This window comes from Saccopteryx bilineata, chromosome 3 (assembly GCF_036850765.1).
Source record: "Saccopteryx bilineata isolate mSacBil1 chromosome 3, mSacBil1_pri_phased_curated, whole genome shotgun sequence".
NCBI lineage: Eukaryota > Metazoa > Chordata > Mammalia > Chiroptera > Emballonuridae > Saccopteryx > Saccopteryx bilineata.
In genome coordinates this window covers 163,260,843-163,285,317 of record NC_089492.1, presented here as the reverse complement: position 1 = coordinate 163,285,317, position 24,475 = coordinate 163,260,843, and the positions used below count along the sequence as shown (strand labels likewise).

Genomic DNA, 24,475 nt, shown 5'->3' with positions numbered 1-24,475 from the left:
ATTTTGACTTAATTGATGTATGGTGTGAGGTAAAGGCCTAACAACATTCTTTCACATGTAGATTTTCAGTTGTCCTAGTTCATTTTGTGGAAAAGACTGTCTTTCCCTATTGAATTGTCTTGGCACTTTGTTGAAAATCAATTGATCATAGATACATAGATTTATTTCTGGACTTTAAATTCTGTTCCATTACCTATATATCCTATCCTTATACCAGTACTACATTGTTTAGGTTATTATGGTACTACATTGATTGATTTGGGGCTATTAAACCAAGCACTCATTTCAGGAATAAATCCCACTTGCTCATGTTGTATAGTATATACACACATATATATGCATATGTATAATAAATACATACCATGCACACACGTGCATGTGTGAGTGTGTATGTGTGTGTGTGTGTGTGTGTGTGTGTGTGTGTGTATGTTGCTGCATTCTGTTACTAGTATTTTGGTAAGGAATTTTGCATCTATACTCACAATAGGCATTGGTCTGTAGTTTTCTTTTGCTATGATGTCCTTGCCTGGTTTGGGTATCAAGATAACACTGGCCTCTTAGCATGAGTAGGGAAATAGGTGCTCTTCTTTCATTTTCTGGAAGAGATTGTGAGGAGCTAGTATTAATTTTTTAAATGTTTGTTAGACTTCATTAATGAAATCCTCCCCATATTGTGGTTCATTTTTGTTGTTGCTGTTTGCTTGTTTATTTTCCACAGCAATTTTATAAAGTCTGTCTTAATTGTTATGTCTGGCCACCACAGTCTTTGCTTAGTTAGCTTGTGCTCAAATATTAATTAAATAGAAATTTTCAAATGGCTTGATCCTATACTTTCGATCCTTGGCTGAGGGGCTTACACAGGACCTGAAGGTGAGCCAGGTTGAGAGATTAGGGTGTTCTCAGGTCTTTCCTGGATAGGTGCATAGCCCTGCTTGTGCATGTGGCCTTCCAGATACCCGGGAATATGTCAGGTCTTTTCAAAGCACGCAGTGGGCCTATAATTTTTCACCTTTTCCCTTTAAGTGTTTTTGAGCAGCCTCTTGTTTTCTGCTGCTTGTATCAGCACCTCAGGCAGCTGCAGTATTAAGTCTTTGCTGCTGATTATTTCTGAAAAATGTCCTAGGGAAGGGACTTTTCCAACCGAATGATCTCTAAGGTCAAATAACAGCAAACCTTGCACGTGGGGCTTTTCCAGAGAGCTGTCAGACAGGTCGAGTAGTGGCAGTTCTCTGGAGATGGGCCTTTTTGAGGCACTCTAAACTCAATCTTCCTCTTCCAATGACAGCTCAGCTAGGCTGCTGGTTTCTAAGCCTACCACAGATGGGAACAGGGTAAATTAAAATGCCACAAAGCTCTCTGATTTTACTGAGATTTGTATGTTTTTCATTAAATAAATACTATTCAGATTATTGCTGCCTTGGGTTAATTTCCAGAGTTTAGAAAAATTGACTTTGACAATTTTTGCTAGTGTTCTCATTCTTCTGTGAAGAAGCTGATTTTCAGGGGTTACTCAGCTATTCTAGAAGTCCTACCACCTTTATTTATTTTATTTTATTTATCAATTTTTTACGTGAGAGGAGGGGATAGTGAGGGAGACTCCTGCATGTACCTGGACCAGGATCCACACAGCAACCCCATCTGTGGCTGATGCTTGAGTACCTAGCTATTTTTAGCACCTGAGGCTGGATGGAATTATCCTCAGCACCTGGGGCCACACTGAAACCAATTGAGCCACTGGCTGCAGGGGAGGAAGAGGAAGAGAAGAGGGAGAGGGAGGGAGGAAGAAGCAGATGGTTATTTCTCCTGTTTGCCCTCACCAGGAATCAAACCTGGGATGTCCATATCCACTCTACCCACTGAGCCACTGGCCAGGGCTCACCTTGTTTTAAACGCCAAAAAGATTTTAATTTTATTTTATTCAAGGCCCAAAGTAGTTGGATTTACTAGCCTCTTACCTATTTTCACAAACTGAATGACTGTAACTCATACCCAGAATGCTCTTTGTGCCCTTTCCCAGCCACTATCTATTCTTCTCCCAAGATAACATATTTAAGGACCAAATATAATTTGAATTATTTAGTACATATCCTTTTGTGTATGGCTTCTTTCACACAACATTATATTTATGAGATGGACTCATGTTGTTGAATGCAATTGTCCCATTCATCCTCATTGCTATAATATTCCATTGTATAAATATACCACAATTTATCCATTCTATATAGATGGGCATTGGATTGCTTACAGTTTAGGGCTATCACATTATATTCTTGCACATATATTTTTGAGAACATCCTAGTGGATATATACCTGGAAATGGACTGCCATGGTCATATGTTCTATGAAGGTTGAGTGTTAATGTTAGTGGGTTTAGTTTTAAAAGCTGATATACTACCACTTTACATCCCACAGCAGTATATAGGAGTTCTAGTTACTCAGTATGCTCGCTATACTTGGTATTGTTCAGCTTTTTTACTTTAATTATTCTAATGGGTGTGTGGTGATATCATAGTGATACCAACTTTAATTTGCATTTGGCCGGTTTTCATAGGGCTGTCTGTTTTTTTCTTAAGAATTTGTAGGAGGCCCTGGCCAGATAGCTCGGTTGGTTGGAGCATCATTCCGAAATGCAGAGGTTGCTGGTTTGACCCCTGGCAGGGCACATACAGGAACAAATAGATATTCCTATCTCTCTCTCTTTATCCCTCTCTCCCCTCCCCCTTGCTAAAATCAACAAATAAAAATTAAAAAAAAAAAGATTTTGTAGGAGTTTTTCCCATATTCTGTATACCAATATATTCTGTATCGGTTTGCAACTGTCTCCTTCTACTCTGAAACTTGCTGGTTCCCTCTTTAAGTGGTGGTGTTGGATAAAGAGAAGTTGGCAATTTTAATATAGTGTAATTTCTCCAGATATTTTGCTTTGTGTTTAGTACTTTTTGGATCCTGCTAAAAATCCTATTGGCCAAAGGAAATTAAAGATGGAATCAACTAATTTAATTTTTCTGCAAAAAATTTTAAAGACCTATTATTTAGGCAGAAAACTTTCATCTCTCTCTTGAAGAATTCCAGTTTTTTCCCCAGTGGTGTATCTTACAAATGATTGCCCTCTTTAATTCATGAAAACATCCACAAAACATCAAGCCTTATATAACTCTATTCCAGAAGGCCTTTTGTTCTTTCCTATCAAACCCAGCCATTCTGTTGAGTATATTTTTTGTCCCATTTGTTTCTAATCACCCTGTCTTCTATTTTCAGAGATAATAAAGCCCATTAGATGTGAAGTCCTCTAACTTTCTGCTTTCTACTTTTATTTCACAAGATATAACTTCATCTATATTTATTTCCCTTCCTCCTATTTCAGTAGAAACTGTTTTGTAAAGTAGGCCTATCCTACACCTTAAAAAATGAACAAAATTTTTATTGTCTTACCTCTACTAGTTATAGCTACCTCCGTTCTCCCTTAAAAAAGAAATGTCTTTATGTGATAAAATTGCATAGAAATAAAGAAACCCACCCAATGGGTGCATGTAAAACTGGTGAAATCTAAATAGGATAGATGGATTGTATCAATTTCATTTTCCTAGCTGTGATATTGTACTAAAGTTATGCAAGATATTGCCATTTGGGAAACTGGGTGAAGGGGATACTGGGTCTCTGTATCATTTCTTACAACTAGATGTGAATCTATCATCTCAAAATAAAAAAAATTAAAACAAAAGTTTTCCTAAAAATTATCCATAATAATAACTGCCATTTATTAAGCGCTTATTGTGTGCTTGATACTGTTCTAAGCACTGTCAAATGGATACTATAAGGTCTACTGGAAAGTTCTGTCCATTTTTGGAATAAAACAAAATACAAATTCTTCTGACTTAATTCATGTGGCACCCATCTTGAATATTTCCACACCAATCCTATCTTCCGAATATGGTCCAAAATGGTTTGCTGAGCTGAATTAAGCCTTTCTGCGATCTCCGATGTTGTCAGAAAAGGATCTTGCTCCAACATGGTCTTAACAACATTGTCATCGATCAAAGATGGTCGCCCAGAACGTGGCTTATCAGAAAGGTCGAAATCACCTGTTTTGACTTTTTCGAACCATCTTCTGCATGTCCTATCAGAAACTGTACCTTCACCAAACACTTTCAATAAATTTCTACATGCTTTTGTAGCATTTCTTCCTTGTTGAAATTTGTAAAAATACAGTGGCGTAAATGAACTTTATCAGTAGCCATGGGTACACTATCGCTTCACACATAAGACTAACATAAATCAACTTTGTTTTAGTTAATTTGCTACGTCAGTATGTATACATTAAGTGATAAAAATAGAGAGGCACACATGCACCAAATAAACATGTGCTTACATGTCGAAACTTGTTGTGATAGAAACGGACAGAACTTTCTGGTAGACCTTATACTATTAATCTCATTTTATAAATGACAAAACCAAGATCCAAAGAGTTTAACTAATTTACACAGGGTCACCCTGCTAGTAAGTAGCAGAACTCACAAGGATATAGGCAGTCTCACTCTAAAGAGAGGGAGTGCTTAACCACTCTGCCATGCTTGTCACACATCTGTCTTCATATGCTGCCACCTACTCACATTTCAACCTACCTCTCTCTGCTTTTGCTTCCCTCCCAATCACTCCTCAGAAGCCGCTTTTTCCTGGATTACCATGCCTGTTGCTAAATCTAATGGATTCTTTATGGTCCTAACCATTCTTTCTGAAGCCTCTGATATTGTTCATACTTCCGACAAGTATTTATTGAGCATCCACCATGTGTCAGACTCTTGTTTTACAGCCACGAACACCATAGGCAAAACTGCTGCAACTAATGAACGCACGTGCCTGTACCAGTGCAGTTAGGGCATCAGAAATCTTCAGTTGCTACTGACTTGTTTGCGGATGGCCACCTTATTGTTCCATGCTTTTGTTTTTCTGTGGCTAACACAGCTCATACTATTATTTCACTTGTGGTTTCACAACATAACTCAAAACACATTATAGTTAAATATTATTTTCACTTTTCTCCAGACAGAAATCTGAACCTTTCCAAGCAGTTGTCTTGAACATGAGTAAATTAAAAGAACCAAATCTTGACGTGTACTACCCTTCATATATAATTAGTAATAATAAATTGTGAAAATTACTGTTGACTTTTTACCTACATTGTTTCTGTCTAAGAATAATTTGGATTAATTTCTTACCTTCTTATTTGGAAACACCAGAAAGATCTCTACAGAATATTAAAGTCTCATTCCAAGTGTCCAGATAAAAAGCTACTCCAAGGAAAATGCTTGACGTTACGGGGAATTGATGCTAGCTTTTCACATACCGCCAAAGCTGAGCATGCGAGCCTGAGTTGAAGGAGAGGAGTCATCTTGTCCCTTTCCACATGTGCACTGTTATTTTCTGTGCTGTCATTCCTTTCCCAGTTCAGTAAAGAAGCAACAACAACAAAATATCCTCTCCTACCTCTCCATGCCAAAAGCAGCCCTTGTTTCATTAGTTCTAATGGGAGTGTGTTTTGCTTGATGCTTAGAAACAAACAGAACCCTCTTGCCTCCATCCAGTATTCCTGTTTATGTCTGACAGCTGTTGGTTCACAGCCAGTTAGCAATTTGCATGGACAGTGCTATCAGAGTCGCTGCTCTCAAGGAAGCCCAAATGGCTCTTGGAAGGAAGATGACAGATTCAGCCCTGCAGCTTGCAAAACTTGAAAAGTGATTCCTTGTCAAACACGTGAAAAACAACTCTTCCCGCTCTATGACTTGGGGGAAAAAATGAGAAACTAGCTTATGCCAGATGGCAATTCCTTGCTAGTAAAATAGGACTGGGCTGCTCCAGCCCATTCCTTTATGTTCCTTTTGCAAAACCCACAAAGAACACATTTGGGGCCACTTTTCAGAGTTGGCAACAGTCTCTGCTTTTGAAGGAAATCATATGAACACAAATAAAGCCACAATGGATGAAGGGCTCAGAATCCCCAGGGTCCAGAAACAAGATGCACAGGCCTTAAATTCCAGGTCATCAGTTAGAACCTGGCCTGGGCCCAAGAATCGTCCCGATTGTAACCAGGTTTGCGTACTTGCTTAAATTTTGTTAAGACAAAAACAAATTGAGGAAAGATTGCATTTTCTTGTTTACTAGACCTCTTCTTTTTTTAAAAAAAAAAAAGGTGGGGTTAGAGGAAGAGGGAAGAGGAAAAAAAGAAAAAGGAGGAGGAACAACTAGAAACTATAAAATCACAGTTTGAGATGATAAGCTGATTCCTAAATTTCAAATTATTCTAGGTCTAAAGGATCGATTTTTAAGTTGAGTACCCTTCTCTACCATTTACATGTAAGGTATTACAGCTGCTTTTATATATTTAGAAGTTATTTCGACTGGGTTTGAGACTGTGTGTACCTGTGTATATTTTAATAACCTTGGCGTTTTGAAGATGGAATGGATGTATCAGGCCTTAATGAAATCCTCTCTGGAGATTTTGAAACAGTCGGGTCAGCCTATTGCTGGAGACGTTGTAAATAGGATTTAAACACTAGACTAACAACCATATTGGTTAGTTTTGAAGATTGCTTCTTCACCTAAAATTCTATGCATTTTCAATTGGTCCCCTTCACCTCTCCTTTTTTAAATTACCTTGATTTGGGTTATTTTCAGCCATTTCAGGTAATATCGGTCATCTTTTTAGTTTTGTTGTGTATACAAGAAAACATTGACCATTTTTGTTAATATTCTACTTTATTTTTTTAGGTGGCGGAGCACACACAGTTAAGTTGGATCCTTACCTGCATGGTCAGACTGCCCCGATTACAACATTTACACCAGTGGAAGGTAAATGTTAGTACTCTGACTAACAAAAAGAAGTACAAGGTCCACATTTTCTCTGTTTATTTTTGTGATAAGCTCTGGGAACCCCAAGTCTACTGGCCTTCCTGGTCTGCTACTCACTAGTAACTAGAGGAGCTCTCTTAAACTCTTTGTTTCAGGGTATGGAACAGAAATTAAAAGGAATCACTAAGATTTCTCCCAACCCAAAAACTGGATAAAAATATCCAACTTATTTGAGTTTTTCTGTGTATGGTTGAATCAGAAAGACCTTCAGATAGACTTGGTAATGACTTTGCCGCCACCACATTGTGATTAACAAACAATCACAGTATCTGGATAACTGGACTCTAAAGTTGTCCCACGGGCACAGGAATTAACTGTCAGTGAAAGAAGAATGTTTTAATTGTGGGCAGAAGAGACAATATATTTTATTTAACATTTAAACAAGTTGAATTCAGGCAACAGTTCAAACCCACAGAAAAATTAAGGCTGTACTTTTTCTTAGAAGTTCAACTGAGAAAGATAAATTGGATAATTCGTAGTACTTTGCTGCCATTTATTTTTGCAATTGGATAACCCAAGGATAGGTAGCCCCTGGCTATGTCAATGCTAATTTCACTTTCAAGCTTCCTTCCAGCATATTTTTAGGGCCATTGGTTTTCTGAGCAGCCTTTGCATGTGCTGCAAAGATAAACAGAGCTGTAAAATGACGTGCTCCAGTAAGAGGTATTGCTAATGCTGCAGAGTCGTTCCCTGACAAGGATTGTGAACAAAAGTTTGTCATGTTCTCTTCTATATTTTGGTTTTAGGGAAGACTTTCCCAGTTTATCATAGTACTCTAACACAACTGAATACTGAAATCCTTTTTAAAAGATATGAATACTAATTTAATGGTAAATGTTTCTCCTTTAAAACAGTGTCTATGGACCTCCAGATAACACATTGCTAGTGAATGCTGTGATGATTGACATTCTGGCGAAGCCTTCCCATCAGCCCATATTTGTGGGAAAAACATGGATTTCAAATGCCAGCCTTAAGCATCTTACTGCCTCCTCTGGCCATTTCTTAATTACTAAATACTTGTGATGCTTCCACAAGGCTCCTGTCACGCTGGGTGCTGGAGGAGCAGCAGTCACCAAGATGGGTGGTTGCAGCCCCTTTCATGAGTCTTGCGGTCTATTCGAGAAGAGGAAATTAAACAAATAATCAGAGCTGTGGAAGAGAAAGAGGAGGGTTCCAGGGCTATAGGAGGATCTAGGAGCACCTAGCTGGGTTTTGATTGGGGTGGTGATGGCTGGGACAGTGGGGTAGAAAGGTGGGTCAAGGCTCCTGAGGTCAGGGTTGTTTGTAGGATTAATGAGATAGCACAGATGTAAGGCATCTGGGGTTGATAACAGGCACTCAATAAATATTAGTGCTCTCCACATCGTTCCCTTTTCTTTGTAATCTCACGATTCAGTATTCTAATATAAAAACTATAAATCTAATTCAGTGGTGATTTTTAAAAATTGAGTTTTTTCCCATTTGCTCATTTCCAAATTAAATTTTCATTATCTTTACCAGTGATCATTGTGAGGCGGCCTTTGCCATGGACATTGTAAGGAAATGTACTTGGAATTTTTTGTTCAAATATTCAAATTTCCTTTGAATGGCCTATAGCATTAGTTGCTATAAGCCAGAAACTCCTTGAAGTAACCAGGAAAGTTAAGTATGTAATTGAATTAGGGAACATTAACATTAAAATGGTCAAAGAGAGAAGCTTTTGTCTTTCAGACCCCAACTCCAGGAGTATGTCTGCATGTTGAGGGGTAGAGAGCCTGAGTTGTGAGCATTGTTGAGCTTGGTCCTTGGGATCATGCAAGTCTGTACATTCAGTTGTTCATTCAGAAGTAATAGGACCTCTGAGAAGTGATTCATATTAACTAAACAAATGAGATTTATCTACACAGCCAAATATTGATTTATCGTCTTCCATGCAATGAGGTACCTAGGCCTTGGAAGCAATTACCAATCAACTACACACAGTACTGCTTGCTAATGAGTAGCTCCACTGAGAGAACCAAATGTCCGGTAGGCGTGTTCACCTGCAGCAGAGAGCAGGCCTCACTAGGGTGCACGCTCAGCGGGTCCACATGAGCAGTTCATAGTCGGCCCCCACTACTCACCGATTACTAAATATTTCTAATGTCACCTGTGGTGTTCCCTTCAGCTTCCCATGAAGGAAGTACCCTGTTCTGTACAACCTGTCCTGTTCACTAGAATTCCTTTACTCTCTGCTTTAGCTCCTAAAGATCAGTACAGATAATTAGGGTTGGTAGATTAAAATTTATCTTTGTTTTATTTTTTAAATGCCATGATTTTGGTTTTGTTTTGTTTTCTTAAATGTGATTTTTTTTTTTTTGTATTTTTCTGAAGTGGGGAGGCAAACAGACTCCCGCATGCACCCAACCAGGATCCACCCGGCATGCCCACCAGGGGGTGATGCTCTGCCCATCTGGGGCGTTGCTCTGTTGCAACCAGAGCCATTCTAGCACTCGAGGCAGAGGCCATAGAGCCATCCTCAGTGGCTGGGCCAACTTTGCTCCAGTGGAGCCTCGGCTGCGGGAGGGGAAGAGAGAGACAGAGAGGAAGTAGAGGGGGAGGTGTGGAGAAGCAGATGGGAGCTTCTCCTGTGTACCCTAGCCGGGAATCGAACCCGGGACTCCTGCACGCCAGGCCAACGCTCTACCACTGAGCCAACTGGCCAGGGCCTTAAATGTGATTTTTAAGGGAACATTTCAGTTTCATCAACAACACAGTGCGACACTTTGGGACATTTCCCCAGGGAAGAAGCAGTAGGTGTTTGATGCTGACTCACACTAAGTGATGGACATTAAATTTCACGACATTTTCTGACCTTAACTGTGAGTTCGGGAATGTATCTGATTTGGAACCTTGAAAACTCTTACACCCATGCTGTAATAAAATGAACGAGGAACAGGCAGTGATGGAGCACTCACCCATTTCTCACTGTGCCTGTAACAGAAAGACGAGCCAGCCAGAAGGCGCTGGAGCTGCTAAAAGGACCTGAGATGTAATGTCGCCCACCGCAGGTGGCTTCCGACTACCTTGTGCTTGCTTTAAAGATTTCTTAGTTTAGCAATATAATTAGCTTCCTGTCAATTTCTTTCCCTCCTCTCCTTTCACACCTGCAGGCAAAGACTACCAAGCAGAAGCAGGATGGAACTGTGGGCCTGCTCACGTATCCAATGCTCCAGGCGGCCGACGTCCTGCTGTACAAGTAAGGAGCCACATTCGCCCTGGTCACACGCACACTCCTGCTGATGAGAGGGTGTTTGAACCTGTTCCAAATATACTAGGTTCACGGGTAAGGGGGGCATAGAAAGGATCAGACACGTGAATCTGTTTACATCTATTCCCCAGTAACAAATCATGGGAGTGTGTTGCAATGTGAAACTAAAACTAACAAATATTAAGGGCTAACACTTACGTGGCATTTATGTGCTACAGACTGTTATAAGTGCTTTACATACATCAACCCATTTAGAGCTCAGAACACCTTAGAAAAGTTGCACTATTATCATCCCCATTTTACAGATGAGGGAACTGAGGCACAGAGTTAGTAAGTAACTTGCTCTAAGTCATGTAGCTAGTAAAGGTTGGACCCAGGATTTGAGTCTAGAAAGTTTGGATACAGTGATTGTGCTCTTAGCTACCCTAATATATGGACTTCCCCAGTATAATTAAACTTCCTGACTGTTAAGTGTTGCTTCTCATATAATCTAGACTTTAAAGCAATGTTGTTTAATAGAGCTTGCCGACAATTATGAAATGTATCTGTGCTGTCCACTTACCATTGCACTGCCTGCATGTGGCTATCAAGCACTTGAAATCTTGACAGACGAACTGAGTTGTAAATGTATCTAATTTTAATTACTTCACATTTAAATAGCTACCTGTGGCTAGTCGCTACTCTATTGGATCTGCAGTTTGAGAGCAAGTCTTTCAACATGGTGGAGCCTGTCCTCCCTTTTCCTGGACCTAGAGGCCATCTAGTCAGACACTGTTGCCACTTAACAGACCTCAGAACTCTACACCCAGAGGATGCTGCCACCTGCGCTCTCTGAGTGCTGGCCAGGGCTTCTGACCCACCCCTTCCCACTTCTTCCTTGCTATCCCCCGTTACCTCCTGCACCCGCATCTGGCCTTCCAGATCATCATGTGCACGTGCCAAAGCCTTGCTGCTATGAAAACTTCTGAGGAAAAAGAGAAACTGCATTAGTTTGTTTTGTTTTGTTTTCCCCTTTGCTCCAAAGCCTTGACCCCATAAAATTGACTGCCCCAAGAGAACTAGAATTCTTTGCCTGCAAGTGTGACGATAGCATGGAGACGACAGTATATGTGCAGTGATTGTAGCATGACCCCAGAGCCCATGTGCAGAAATGATGGAAATAGCCAGAGAGTAGCTGCTTAGCTTTACCAATAGGGAATGTCCAATATTCTATGCAGGCTATTTTTAATTCTGATGAAAGCATATACATAAGGATTATGTGTCTGTTTGTTGTAACTTGAGTGCTGAGCTCCTGGTAGCATTTATTATTTCTTATAAGTGACTTTTGACTTCTCCAAGAAGTCTAGAATACTTTTCCTCAGGAATAGCAAATGAAAGTCTGATAAAGATCTGGCAATTTATCTCCTAACAAAGTGGCATATTTTACTTGGAAAGGTCCTGTAAAGAACCTTGATTTCTAATCTGTAAAATAAGAATAAAAATTATCCTGGATTATTAAAGAATTAAAATTAAATATAGGTCAGGCAGTGCTGTGCCTGGGAGCTATCACTTGGTTATCACTGATGATGATTGTTTTTTTTTAACAGAAGAGAGAGAGGGGGGGAGAGAGAGAGAGCAAGGAGAGAGAGAGACAGAGAGAGAGAAGGGGGGAGGAGCTGGAAGCATCAACTCCCATATGTGCCTTGACCAGGCAAGCCCAGGTTTCGAACCGGGGACCTCAGCATGGATATGGAAGCACGTGAGCATGGTAGATTTCCTTAACAGTTCAAGGGCCATCATGGACAAGCTCTTTCAAGGCTGTGAAAAAGAGTACACTTTAGCAGGAAGGACTGCCTTCTGTGTGATACCACTGCACACAGAGTGGGAAGGAACTTAAGAGGGCCTCTTCTTTAATTCCTTTGCTGTGCAAATGCGTACCAATGAGGTTAAACATCTTCCCAGAGCTGTGCAGCCAGTCCTAGGACATTGGAACTCAAAGCATGATTCTAGTCCTTGAGGCCAGTGCTGACCTCTCTTAAGGAGCCAGTAATTGTTCCAGGAGACAGATCATCACATGAACAGCCAGAACAATCCAAGATCGTGTCTGCTAAAGTGAGGATGAATTTATTTTTACCAACTGCCCAAAATACAGTTGACAGAATGATAAAATACTATAGTTTCTCTCATCTACGTAGGGGGTTAATGGTACCACAGGGTGTTATTAAGAAAATTTTGTATGAATTGAAATCACCTACTATATAGTCAATGCAAACATTTAAGAGTATGAGAGCACCATTTGAAAAGGCTGAAATTGGCAAAAATAGATCATTAAGATCCCCAAATCTGTATATAGTTTTATATATAAATATATACTTTTATGTATTCTAAACATGTATGTCATATATATCTCTATATTATATATTATATTTACATATCAATAAACATATAATATATAACTTCTATATATAAATACAGAAATATTTTTCATATGTTCTAAATATACGTTTATTCCCTATATTCTTTTTTTGAGCCATGCCTCTGGTTGTGAGTATCCTCTTTTCTTACACAAAACAATAATTATTTCAGATGTGGCAGGTAAACACTAAGAGCTTTCTGACTTGCTGTCTGTCTCACTGTGCCAGGAGTGGCAGGTTCTCACACTGTTATTTAATGCTTCCAAGGACAAGTATTCTTTTCCAGCCTGTTATCCCCTAGCCCACTCCCAGTAGCAAAAGAATTCCCATGCTGTAAAGATTCCTTCTTTAATTATTACTGATCTATTTGCTGATTAGAATATATACTGAGAATGGCATAAGATGCCTTTCTTTCTCCTATTTTCTAGAAGGGGGATTATGATGGAAGGTTCCTATTTATTCCCATCAGGCTTCTGATATTTTACATACAATTTGTTGAAACAAATAGATAAAAGTATTTTTCTATAAAACTAGGTGATTATAGTCAAGATGACTATCTTCTACCTTGGCCTAGAGAACTACCTACCTGTAATGCCATAGTTAGATCATAGATATGGAGTGGACACCTGCATGCTCCTTTTTTAAAATTTATTTATTTTAAAGAGAAAGAGGAATGGGGAGGGCATTGATCTGTTGTTCCACTTATTTAGCATTCATTGGTTGTTTCCTGTGTGTGTCCTGACAATTGAACCTTCAACCTTCGTGTATTAGGACAACGTTGTAACCCACTGAGCTACCCGGTTAGGGTTGCATCCTCCTTTTCTTAAGAGAGAAACAACAGCCTTGCATTTCCCACCTGTCTGGTCTCCGGCCAGACCTCCTGCTGCTGGCTGCACAGGCTAAGCTCATAGATTGTTGCTTTGGACTCTATTTCCTGCCATCTTCCATTGGACTGTTCCCATGGGAGCCACTGCCACAGCACACATAGTCCACATTTCCTGGGTCTGTGTGTCGCTGGACCTCTACAAAGTGTGCAAGAAGAACAATAAAATTGGCTCTGGTTCACTACAGCATTTATTCTGCTAATGTATATCTCTGTCTTCTTTATTATGCTTCCTCCCAAGTTTAGAAATTCTTAATTGACCGATAATAAGTAGCAGAGGGAGGACTCAAACCCAGATCTGATTTTTTGCCTGTACCATTGTTTTCTTTGTAACAGCACTCAAGAACTTGGGATATTTTTTGTTTGTTTGTTTGATTTTGTTTAGTTTTGGTTCTGATATTACAGTGCTGGGTTTTGACAAAAGGTCATAGCCGGAATGTATGTGGATATTTACATTAAATGTCAATAGATACAGAAAACAGAAGTAGATTGATAGACGATAGATCGATCGATAAATAGGTAGATAGATGATAGATAGAAAAAGAAAGAAAGGAAAAAAGAAAGAGAAAATCATTTATATTTCTTCCCTCTAGCATATCTTTAAGTGGTCTCTTCATAAAATGTGCATGCAGGGCAAGTATAGATTTAGTCTTTGTCTTTGTCAAAATCAGCCTTGGAATGAGTGGTGTGTGATCTGGAACGGAATGGGAGAGGAGCCTTTCAGATGATTGTCTGACAGACTTAAGTGATTGTTTTGGCAGTGCTTGGTAAGGAATCCAGAAATGGAGAGCTGAGACCCTCTTGAGCCCGAGAGTATGATAAAATAGTAGATATTTGAGGAGAGGCAAAATACTAAAAAATTGCAAGTGTTCATAATTTTTATTTTGCGCCTGCATTATTTTTCAAATAACTGGCCACATATTAAGTAAATATTTCCTTCATTTTCTCTGTCTCTATACACACAGAGACACACACATATAGGTTTTATTAATATACAGCAAATGCTTGTTTAGCACCTGTAATGCCACTAATCAGAAAAAGGTGCTATGCATGGACTAGAGGGAAAGGGGAGGAAGAACTAACAGGTAAGCATTATTTGCTTAGCACCATACTAGCTGCTGCTCAAACATGATCTATTCAGAGACAGCAGCTCTGTAATATAACCAAGTGATATTTCCCCCCTTTTACAGATAAAAGAAATGAAGTTTTAGAGAGGCACTACTACTCAAATAGAGATGACAGTGATTGCCTGGCTAATTGTTCATTGCCTGGCTAATTTCTCTGTCACTTTCTCTTTGTCAGTAGTTTGAACAGGGATCCTAACCAGGTGGTGGTGCAGTGAACAGAGTTTGGGACTGGGACACAGAGGACCCAGGTTTGAAACTCCGAGTCACTGGCTTGAGCATGGGCTCATCCAGCTTGAGTGCAGGCTCACCAGCTTGAGCGCAGGGTCGCTGGCTTGAGCATGGGATCATAGACATGACCCTATGGTTGCTGGCTTGAAGCCCAAGGTCACTGGCTTGACCAGTAGGTCACTTGCCCTGCTATAGCCCCTTCCCCTGAAGGCACATATGAGAAAGCAATCAATGAACAACTAAGGAGCCACACTGAAGAATTGATGCTTCTCATCTCTTTCTCGTCTTGTCTGTCCCTATATGACTCTCTCTGTCTCTGTCAAAAAGAAGAAGAAGAAGAAGTTGAACAGGGAAATGTGGGAAGGGGTTAAGGAGGTAGTGAAAGTGAAAGCTGAGATGGCATAGGAAAATGAGGAAACAGAGGCCTCCAGGGGCTGTGAGTAAGCAGAACCAAACACCAACAAAAACAGAGTATGGAGAGTAAGATGATTGGTTGGAAATGTCCTGCTTGTAATTCTGGTGAAGGGCTGAGTCACCATTTGAGGATCAGAGTACTGCCATTGAGGACAACTGAGATAATCAATTCCTCAAACTGCTTTGGAGACTTCCAGTTCTTGAACTACATCCTTTGTGAGGCCAGTCTGTCTCAAATTGTTATGAGATCCTGAAAGCTGCTGGCCACACCTCTTTTGGAGGTCTGCCGATGTCCACGTACTCACCTCCCAGAAACGCAGCTTTCAGACTGCTAGCCCCTGAAAGTCCCGAAATAGGACAGAAGGGAGAGAAGGCCCTGAGATGGCAACAGGCAACCCAGGACACTGGCCTAATGGCTGTGGGAGCTATTTAGGCATTTTAAAGACAATGAAATTATTCAATGTATACTTTCAAAAGAGAAAGATGATTGAAATACAGAGAATAAATTGGCAGGAGGGGGGTAAAAAGCAGATTAAGAGGTTCTTTTACTCGTCTGTTTGGCCCATGATGGTAACAATGAAGATGAAAAGCAGACTAACTTATGAAATGCTAGGAGGTCAAATGAATGGATGCGAGTGAGAAGGAGGTATTGGGGTGAGCCCTGGTTCCTGGCTATGCTCCGGGGTCGATGGTGTTGCCATTCACAGACGTGGGGGGCACTGCAAGGGGACCAGCCAGCAGGCTGTGTAGCTCCTGGAAGCCTTAGCTACCTAGACAGTAAAACCTTGCCTATCTCTGCCAGCTTCCAGCACCCAGCCTTGCACATTGTAGGTCTTGAATAAGTAATTGCTACGTTAGAGTCATCACAGCGTAGCCAAAAAGCAGCCAGTGATGGCAAATTAATCCTTTATGAAAGGAAAAACAGCACCAAGCTCCTGACCCAGCCAGTCTCCTTAAAGGCAACAGCATGGAAAAATCACAAACAGCCAAAGGAGGAAAAAAGAGAGAGAACAAACCTCTGCAAGCAGATACATGTAGGCCATGATTATTCATCTAGACACTTAATTCTGCCAAAGGGTTGGGGTGGATCCCAAGTAAATGTTAATGCAGCAAGGAACTCAGCAAAAGAAAAATGGTTTAGTCACTGGAGAAGATCAGACGCATTACTATGTGACAGAAGCTATAACAATCAAAATTATGAAAGACTTTTGTTTTATGTTGTGTCTGAGAAAGCACACTCAGGGTAAGTTACAAAAAAAAAGAATATGGGGAAAAAAGAGAAGACGTTAATATGGATGTAGTTATGGAGGGTATAAATTTTAAAAGAACAGCACTAAATTATTTGAAGTGAAAGGGAGACTGAGGAGAGAAGTTGCAAATGTGAAGAGAATAAGCCCCGTAAGTGAACAGAATCAAAGACAGGCTGAATTAATGCAAAGTGTAAACTCAACGGAGGGGAAGGAAGGGCCGAGATAAATTACAGAGGGTGAACGGAGCTGCAGGAGCAGAGGGAGGAAAGACCAGAAACAAACAAACTGAAATCAGATGAGGAAACCAAGTGGAGCAATAGGACCAGGTGAAAAAAATTAAAATTTTTTAAATCTTAAAAAAAAAAAAAAAAAAAAGAAAAAGGCAAAACCTCGCAGAATGGTAAGAGGCGAGAGTCTGACATAAGGCAAAGACGCATGCGGAGTCATTATGAAAACTAAATGTGTTTTCTGTTTAGTTTGGTTGCTTTGTAAATCTGGAACCATTTTGACATGTGGAAAGATTCGTTTTGATGTGCTTAAAGTGTATTGATTATGGTAATTGTTTTCTCTGTGTTAGTTGCAGTCCATTGTGATTTCCTATGGGCTACTGTAATTGCTTTTTAACCTGCCCTGTTGGTTAATTTGGTTTGGGAGAGTCAAGATGACCTCTGCGTGTCAACTGCACCGCAATTACAAGACAGAATGGAGCGGAGTCCAGTCAAAAGAGCGAACTGTAAAAAGGTGGCAGTTGTGCGTGCACACCTGGGAGAGGATCGTGTGCAGGGTTCTAGGCATTGAGGTAGTCATTAAAAGGAACAGTTCAGTTGTTACCACTCTTGGGCCAGTGACTCCAGGCTCTGTGGAAAAGAGCAGTGGACAAAGTCCTAACCATCATTTGGTAGAATTTTTTAAATTCTTACCTTAGAAGAAGAGAAACTACTTCCTGATCTATTGTTATTGTCCCTGCATTTTGCCTTTTCCCAGTCATTGTTCTGTTCCTGTTTTCCTGAAATTAAAAGAATCCTCAAAATTCCTATAGCATCTCATATATACTTTGAAATTACCTAATCAGATATGTGAACTGTCAGTGTTAAATATGTTTTGTGCCCATACATATCAGGATTGCTGCCCAGGTCTGTGCTTGTCTTGGATTATATGTTGATATTTATGCTTATGTTGCAAGTCAGCTATTAGAAAGGAAAATGATCGTGGTTTGAAAAAAGTCACAATGTACCTCCCACCAAGGGTCGAACAGTATTAAAGTTTCTTTTACATTTTATCCTTCATCATGTCAGATATAAATGAGTATACGTTATATCAATAGGTAGTGTTTATTGAACTCTTACTATGCTCAACTGTCTGATTTAATCCTTGAAACAAGTTTATGAGGTAAAGCATTATTATGACCTCCATTTACAGAGAAAACAGGCTTAGAAAAGGTAAAAAAGTTGGCTATCATAGCTCACCTAGTAGCTGGTGGAGCTGGGATTTAAATTCAGAAGTCTGACTTCTGAGTTCAAGCTTTTATTCTTCCTATGGATCACAAACTGATTTTATTATAATTTTTATCTTGATATGGAACTATATGACATTTATTTTTTATTTTTTATTTTTTTTAATAAATTTTTATTTTAATGGGGTGACATCAATAAATCAGGGTACATACATTCAAAGAAAACATTTCCAGGTTATCTTGTCATTTAGTTCTGTTGCATACCCATCACCCGAAGAGAGATCGTCCTCCGCCACCCTCCATCCAGTTCTCTCTGTACCCCTCCCCCTCCCCCTCTCCCTCCTTCCCTCCCCCCACCCCCATAGCCACCACACTCATGTCCATGCCTCTTAGTCTCGCTTTTATGTCCCACCAATGTATGAAATCCTGCAATTCCTGTTTTTTTCTGATTCGCTTATTTCACCCCCGCACAATGCTACCAAGACTCCACCATTCCTCTATAAGAGATCCGATGTCACCATTTCTCCTAGCTGAATAATATACCATGGTGTATATGTGCCCCATCTTCTTCATCCAGTCCTCAATTTTTTTACAGTGATTAAAAGCCTTTAAGCAAACTCTTGGCCAATACGGCAAGAATCCCTAAAAGAGTAGTGTCCTTAACATGTTCCCCAAGTCCAAGTTGGCCCCATCACCATGCCAAATCCCTGAAAAATGCAACCCAACCACAGTTCAGTCTGTTAGGAGCTGTCACAGGGAGCAGGAGTCCAGGAAATTTCCCCACAGGAAAAGTCCGCATGGCACTGGAATTGTTGTCACCATTCTATACTTTGCAGCTCATGTCCAAGTCCCAATGACTGCTGCTTCTAGCTGGTAATGATTCAGGTAAACTGGAACAAGCCATTTGCAGCATGCGTGGATATGGAGCTTCTGTTCTCCTCTGCCTGGAGAGTTGAGACCAGGTTGCTTTTCCCTGGAGCTCTGCGACTGTGGCCTGGTAAAGAGAACCTTGGGATACACTAAGCTGGGTGGCAAAGGTAAATTCATAATACAAGTTGGCAAAAGGAGGAAAGAGAGCTCTAAATTAGGAGTAGGTCCCAGCCTGAAATATGAGTGGGCATTGAGGTAGGAGGGATAAAGGAAACACTATATATTAAGCAAAGCAGCAGAAAATAGGACTATCAACACTCACACCAGAGATCTTTGAGGGAAGAATAAAAAACCTGACTATTCAGGCAAAACATAGTTAAGTGGCCCTTGTGCAAATGAGATCAGTTTACCTGCTTCTTGGAAGAAATACCCTAGGCTCGTCCACAGTGTCGTAGATGGGGCCGACGGCCCTGGGCAAAACCCAGTTTTCTGGGCAAGGTTAGGTCATAGGTGGCTGGAGCAGGGCTGGAAGAGACTGAACCCTCCCTTAGAGGAGCAAGGGGGAAGCCCACCTTCCAGTGTCCCTGTTTCCTCACAGCAGAGGTGTGTAAGCCTGGCAGGCTTTAGCTCAATGACCTTCCTTTCCACTATTGAAGCAGGACCCAGATGGCATCCTATGAGACCCCTTTGGGGTGTTGGAGCCTTTAAGGGTGTATCCTAAAAGCTGGTAGTTCCCCTGATCTCTATTGGGCTTTTTCTGCCTCTAGGTATCTTAAAAGCCATTCTCAGAAGATCTCGCTGAGGGGTTTGAGGATCCCCATCCACCTGTATAAATCTTTTCCATATATCTGGAGCTATTTGGAAAAAAGACAGAACAGTGTTATTAGCTAAACCTAATAAAGAAGGTAGTAGTTTGCAGGCGAAAAAGATTTGGTGTCTCCTGTTCATCAGCACTCAAAAGAAATGTAAATTTTTTTTTAAGTAAAAAGCATGATATGGTAGACCCGTCGGAGTCATTGGCCTGGTGTGCAGGATTCCCGGGTTCGATTCCTGGCCAGAGCACACAGGAGAAGCGCCCATCTACCTCTCCACTCCTCCCCCTCTCCTTCCTCTTCGTCTCTTTCCTCCTGCCCGCAGCCAAGGCTCCACCAGAGCAAATTCATCCTGGGCACTAAGGATGGCCCCATGGCCTCCACCCCAGTCGCTAGAATGGCTCCGGTTGTAACAGAGCAACATCCCAGATGGGCAGAGCATTCCCCCCGGTAGGCATGCCAGGTGGATCCCAGTCAGGCGCATGCAGGAGTCTGTCTGACTGCTTCCCCATCCCCATCCTCAGTAATATACAAAAAATAAATAAATAAATAAAAATACTAAAAAAAAAAAAAAAAAAAAAAAGCGGGGGGCGCATTCCCTTGTGCTAAAGCTCCAGGGAGCATGGAGTGAGCTTGAGTATGTCCTACGGAACATGGAGCTCTATGTTTACATATAAGTCTTTCAAGAAGGAGGAACTGCTGAAATAGTTTATCAGCATTTGTCCCTAAGACAGCAGTCTTTATAGTGGGAACACCATACGTAAATATTTGCTGTCTGTCTATAGATTAAGGGGGGAATATGGCAAGTGCTGAAAAGCCATGATCTTTGTGCCCCTCCCCTCCCCCAACCCCCTCCCTCTCCTCCCTCCACCCTGTAACCCCAACACTGTTGTTCATGTCTCTGAGTCTCATCTTTATGTCCCACCTATGTATGGAAACATATAGTTCTTAGTTTTTTCTGATTTACTTCTTTCACTCAGTATAATGTTATCAAGGCCCATCCATGTTGTTGTAAAAGATCCTATGTCATCATTTCTTATGGCTGAGTAGTATTCCATAGTATATATATACCAAAGCTTTTTAATCCACTTGTCCTCTGATGGACACTTGGGCTGTTTCCAAATCTTTGCTATTGTGAACAATGCTGCCATAAACATGGGGGTGCATTTCTTCTTTTCAAACAGTGCTATGGTGTTCTTGGGGTATATTCCTAACAGTGGTATAGCTGGGTCAAAAGGCAGTTCGATTTTTAATTTCTTGAGGAATCTCCATACTGTTTTCCACAGTGGCTGCACCAGTCTGCATTCCCACCAGCAGTGCAGGAGGGTTCCCTTTTCTCCACATCCTCGCCAGCACTTATTCTGTGTTGTTTTATTGATGAGCGCCATTCTGACTGGTGTGAGGTGATATCTCATTGTGGTTTTAATTTGCATTTCTCTAATCATTAGTGATGTTGAACATTTTTTCATATGCCTATTGGCCATCTGTGTGTCCTCTTTGGAGAAGTGTCTATTCATTTCTTTGGCCCATTTTTTGATTGGATTGTTTGTCTTCCTGGTATTAAGTTTTACAAGTTCTTTATAAATTTTGGTTATTAACCCCATGTCAGATGCTATGTCAAATATATTCTCCCATTGTGTAGTTTGTCTTTTTATTCTGTTCTTATTGTCCTTAGCTGTGCAGACGCTTTTTAGTTTGATAAAGTCCCATTTGTTGATCCTGTCTTTTATTTCACTTGCCTATGGAGACAAATCAGCAAATATATTGCTGCGAGAGATGTCAGAGAGCTTACTGCCTATGTTTTCTTCTAAGATGCTTATGGTTTCACGGCTTACATTCAAGTCTTTTATCCATTTTGAGTTTATTTTTGTGAGTGGTGTAAGTTGGTGGTCTAGTTTCATTTTTTTGCAGGTAGCTGTCCAGTTTTCCCAACACCATTTGTTGAAGAGGCTGTCTTTACTCCATTGTATTGTCTTACCTCCTTTGTCAAATATCAGTTGTCCATGGAGCTGTGGGTTTATTTCTGAGTTCTCTGTTCTGTTCCATTGATCTATGTGCCTGTTCTTATGCCAGTACCATGCTGTTTTGAGTACAATGGCCTTTTAATATAACTTGATATCTAGAAGTGTGATACCTCCCGCTTTTTTCTTCCTTTTCAGGATTGCTGAGGCTATTTGTGTTCTTTTTTGGTTCCATATAAATTTTTGGAATATGTGTTCTATGTCTTTGAAGTAAGTCATTGGTATTTTCATTGGTATTGCATTGAATTTATAAATTGCTTTGGGTAATATAGACATTTTAATGATGTTTATTCTTCCTAACCATGAGCACGGTATATGCCTCCACTTATTCGTATCTTCCCTGATTTCTTTTATCAATGTTTTATAATTTTCCGAGTACAAGTCTTTAATCTCCTTGGTTAGATTTATTCCTAGGTACTTTATATTTTTGGTTGCAATGGTAAAGGGGATTGATTCCCTGATTTCTCTTTCTGACAGTTCATTATTAGTGTATAAAAATGCCTCTGATTTCTGAGTATTGATTTTATATCCTGCCACCTTGCCAAATTCTTTGATCAGGTCTAGTAGTTTTTTGACTGAGACTTTAGGGTTTTCTATATACAATATCATGTCATCTGCAAATAATGATAGTTTTACTTCTTCTTTTCCAATTTGGATGCCTTTTATTTCTTTTTCTTGTCTGACTGCTGTGGCAGGGACTTCCAGAACTATGTTGAATAAGAGTGGTGAAAGGGGGCACCCCTGCCTTGTTCCTGATCTTAAGGGGATTGCTTTTAATTTTTGCCCATTGAGTATGATGTTGGCTGTGGGTTTGTCATAGATGGCCTTTATCATGTTGAGGTATGTTCTCTGTATTCCCACTTTGCTGAGAGTTTTGATCATGAATGGGTGCTGGACTTTATCGAATGCTTTTTCTGCATCTATTGAAATTATCATGTGGTTTTTCTCCTTTCTTTTTTTTATGTGATGAATCACATTGATTGATTTGTGAATATTGTACCAGCCTTGCCTCCCAAGAATAAATCCTACTTGATCATGGTGTATGATTTTTTCCATATATTGCTGGATCCGGTTTGCTAATATTTTATTGAGGATTTTTGCATCTAAATTTATCAGGGATATTGACCTATAATTTTCTTTTTTTGTGTTGTCTTTGCCTGGTTTTGCAATCAGAATTATGCTCGCCTCATAAAAGGAGTTTGGAAGTCTTCCTTCCTCTTGAATTTTTTGAAATAGCTTGAGAAGGATAGGAGTTAGTTCTTCTTTGAATATTTGGTAGAATTCACTTGTGAAGCCATCAGGCCCAGGACTTTTCTTTTTTGGGAGTTTTTTGATAGCTGTTTCAATCTCATTAGTTGTAATTGGTCTGTTTAGGTTTTCTGATTCTTCCCAATTGATTTTTGGAAGATTATATGATTCAAGGAATTTGTCCATTTCATCTAGGTTGTCTAGTTTTTTGGCGTACAGTTCTTCATAGTATTTTCTTACAATATTTTGTATTTCTGTTGTGTCAGTTGTTATTTCTCCGCTCTCGTTTCTAATTTTATTTATTTGAGTCCTCTCTCTTTTTTTCTTGGTGAGTCTTGTTAAAGTTTCATCGATCTTGTTTACCTTTTCAAAGAACCAGCTCCTGGTTTCATTGATCCTCTGTATTGTTTCTTTAGCCTCTATGTCATTTATTTCTGCTCTGATCTTTATTATTTCCTTCCTTCTACTAGCTCTGGGCTTTACTTGCTGTTCTTTTTCTAGTTCTTTTAGATGCAGGGTTAAGTTGTTTATTTGAGCTTTTTCTAGCTTCTTGAGGTATGCCTGCAATGCTATAAACTTCCCTCTCAGGACTGCTTTTGCTGTGTCCCATAAATTTTGAGTTGATGTATGCTCATTATCGTTTGTTTCTAGGAATTTTTAAATTTCTTCTTTGATCTCAATGTTAACCCATTCATTGTTTAATAACATGCTATTTAGTTTCCAAGTGTTTGAATGTTTTTCAATTTTTCTATTGTGGTTGATTTCTAGTTTAATGCCATTGTGATCAGAGAAAGTGCTCGGTATGATTTCAGTCTTCTTAAATTTGTTGAGCCCTCTTTTGTGCCCTAACATGTGGTCTATTCTAGAGAATGTACCATAAGCGCTTGAAAAGAATGTATATTCTGCTGTTTTAGGGTGAAAGGTTCTGAAGATATCTATTAAATCGAGTTGATCTAATATGTCCTTTAAGTCTGCTGTTTCTTTGTTAATTTTCTTTCTTGAGGATCTATATAATGATGTTAATGGGGTATTGAAATCTCCTACTATTATAGTATTGCTGTTGATCTCACCCTTTAAGTCTATCAAAGTCTGCTTTATATATTTAGGTGCTCCTATATTAGGTGCGTAGATATTTATAATGGTTATATCTTCCTTTTGGATTGCTCCCTTTATCATTATGTAGTGACCTTCTTTATCTCTAACTATGGTCTTTGTTCTAAAGTCCATTTTGTCTGATATAAGTATTGCTACCCCAGGTTTTTTTCATTTCCATTTGCGTGAAATATTTTTTTCCATCCTTTTATCTTCAGTCTGTGTGCATCTTTTGATTTAAGGTGTGTCTCTTGTAGACAGCATATGTATGGGTCCTGTTTTCTTATCCACGCAGCTACCCTTTGTCTCTTGATCGGATCATTTAATCCATTAACATTTAAGGTTATTACTGATATGTAATTGTTTATTGCCATTTTTTTTCTTTAAAACTGTTTTTCTCTTTTGCTATATTCTTTTTTCCCTTTGATCTGTTTACAACAGGTCCCTTAGCATTTCTTGCAGCCTTGGTTTGGTTGCAGTGAAATCCTTGAGTTTTTTTTGTCTGTAAAACTTTTTATTTCTCCTTCAATTTTAAATGATAGCCTTGCT

At 39.8% G+C, this 24,475-nt stretch overlaps 1 protein-coding gene across 5 annotated transcripts in view; it reads left to right on the top strand.

Annotated features, from left to right (window-relative positions):
• WARS2 (tryptophanyl tRNA synthetase 2, mitochondrial) overlaps nucleotides 1–24,475 on the top strand; it is a 150,230-nt gene that overhangs the window by 104,513 nt on the left and 21,242 nt on the right. For 4 of the 5 annotated variants that reach the window (XM_066268121.1, XM_066268119.1, XM_066268120.1 and 1 more), the window contains 2 exons: nucleotides 6,766–6,846; nucleotides 10,038–10,123. In XM_066268121.1, the coding sequence (XP_066124218.1) occupies nucleotides 6,766–6,846; nucleotides 10,038–10,123 (167 nt within the window). Of the gene's footprint in view, nucleotides 1–6,765; nucleotides 6,853–10,037; nucleotides 10,124–24,475 lie in introns of all 5 variants that reach the window. The other variant, XM_066268118.1, reaches the window with a different exon arrangement.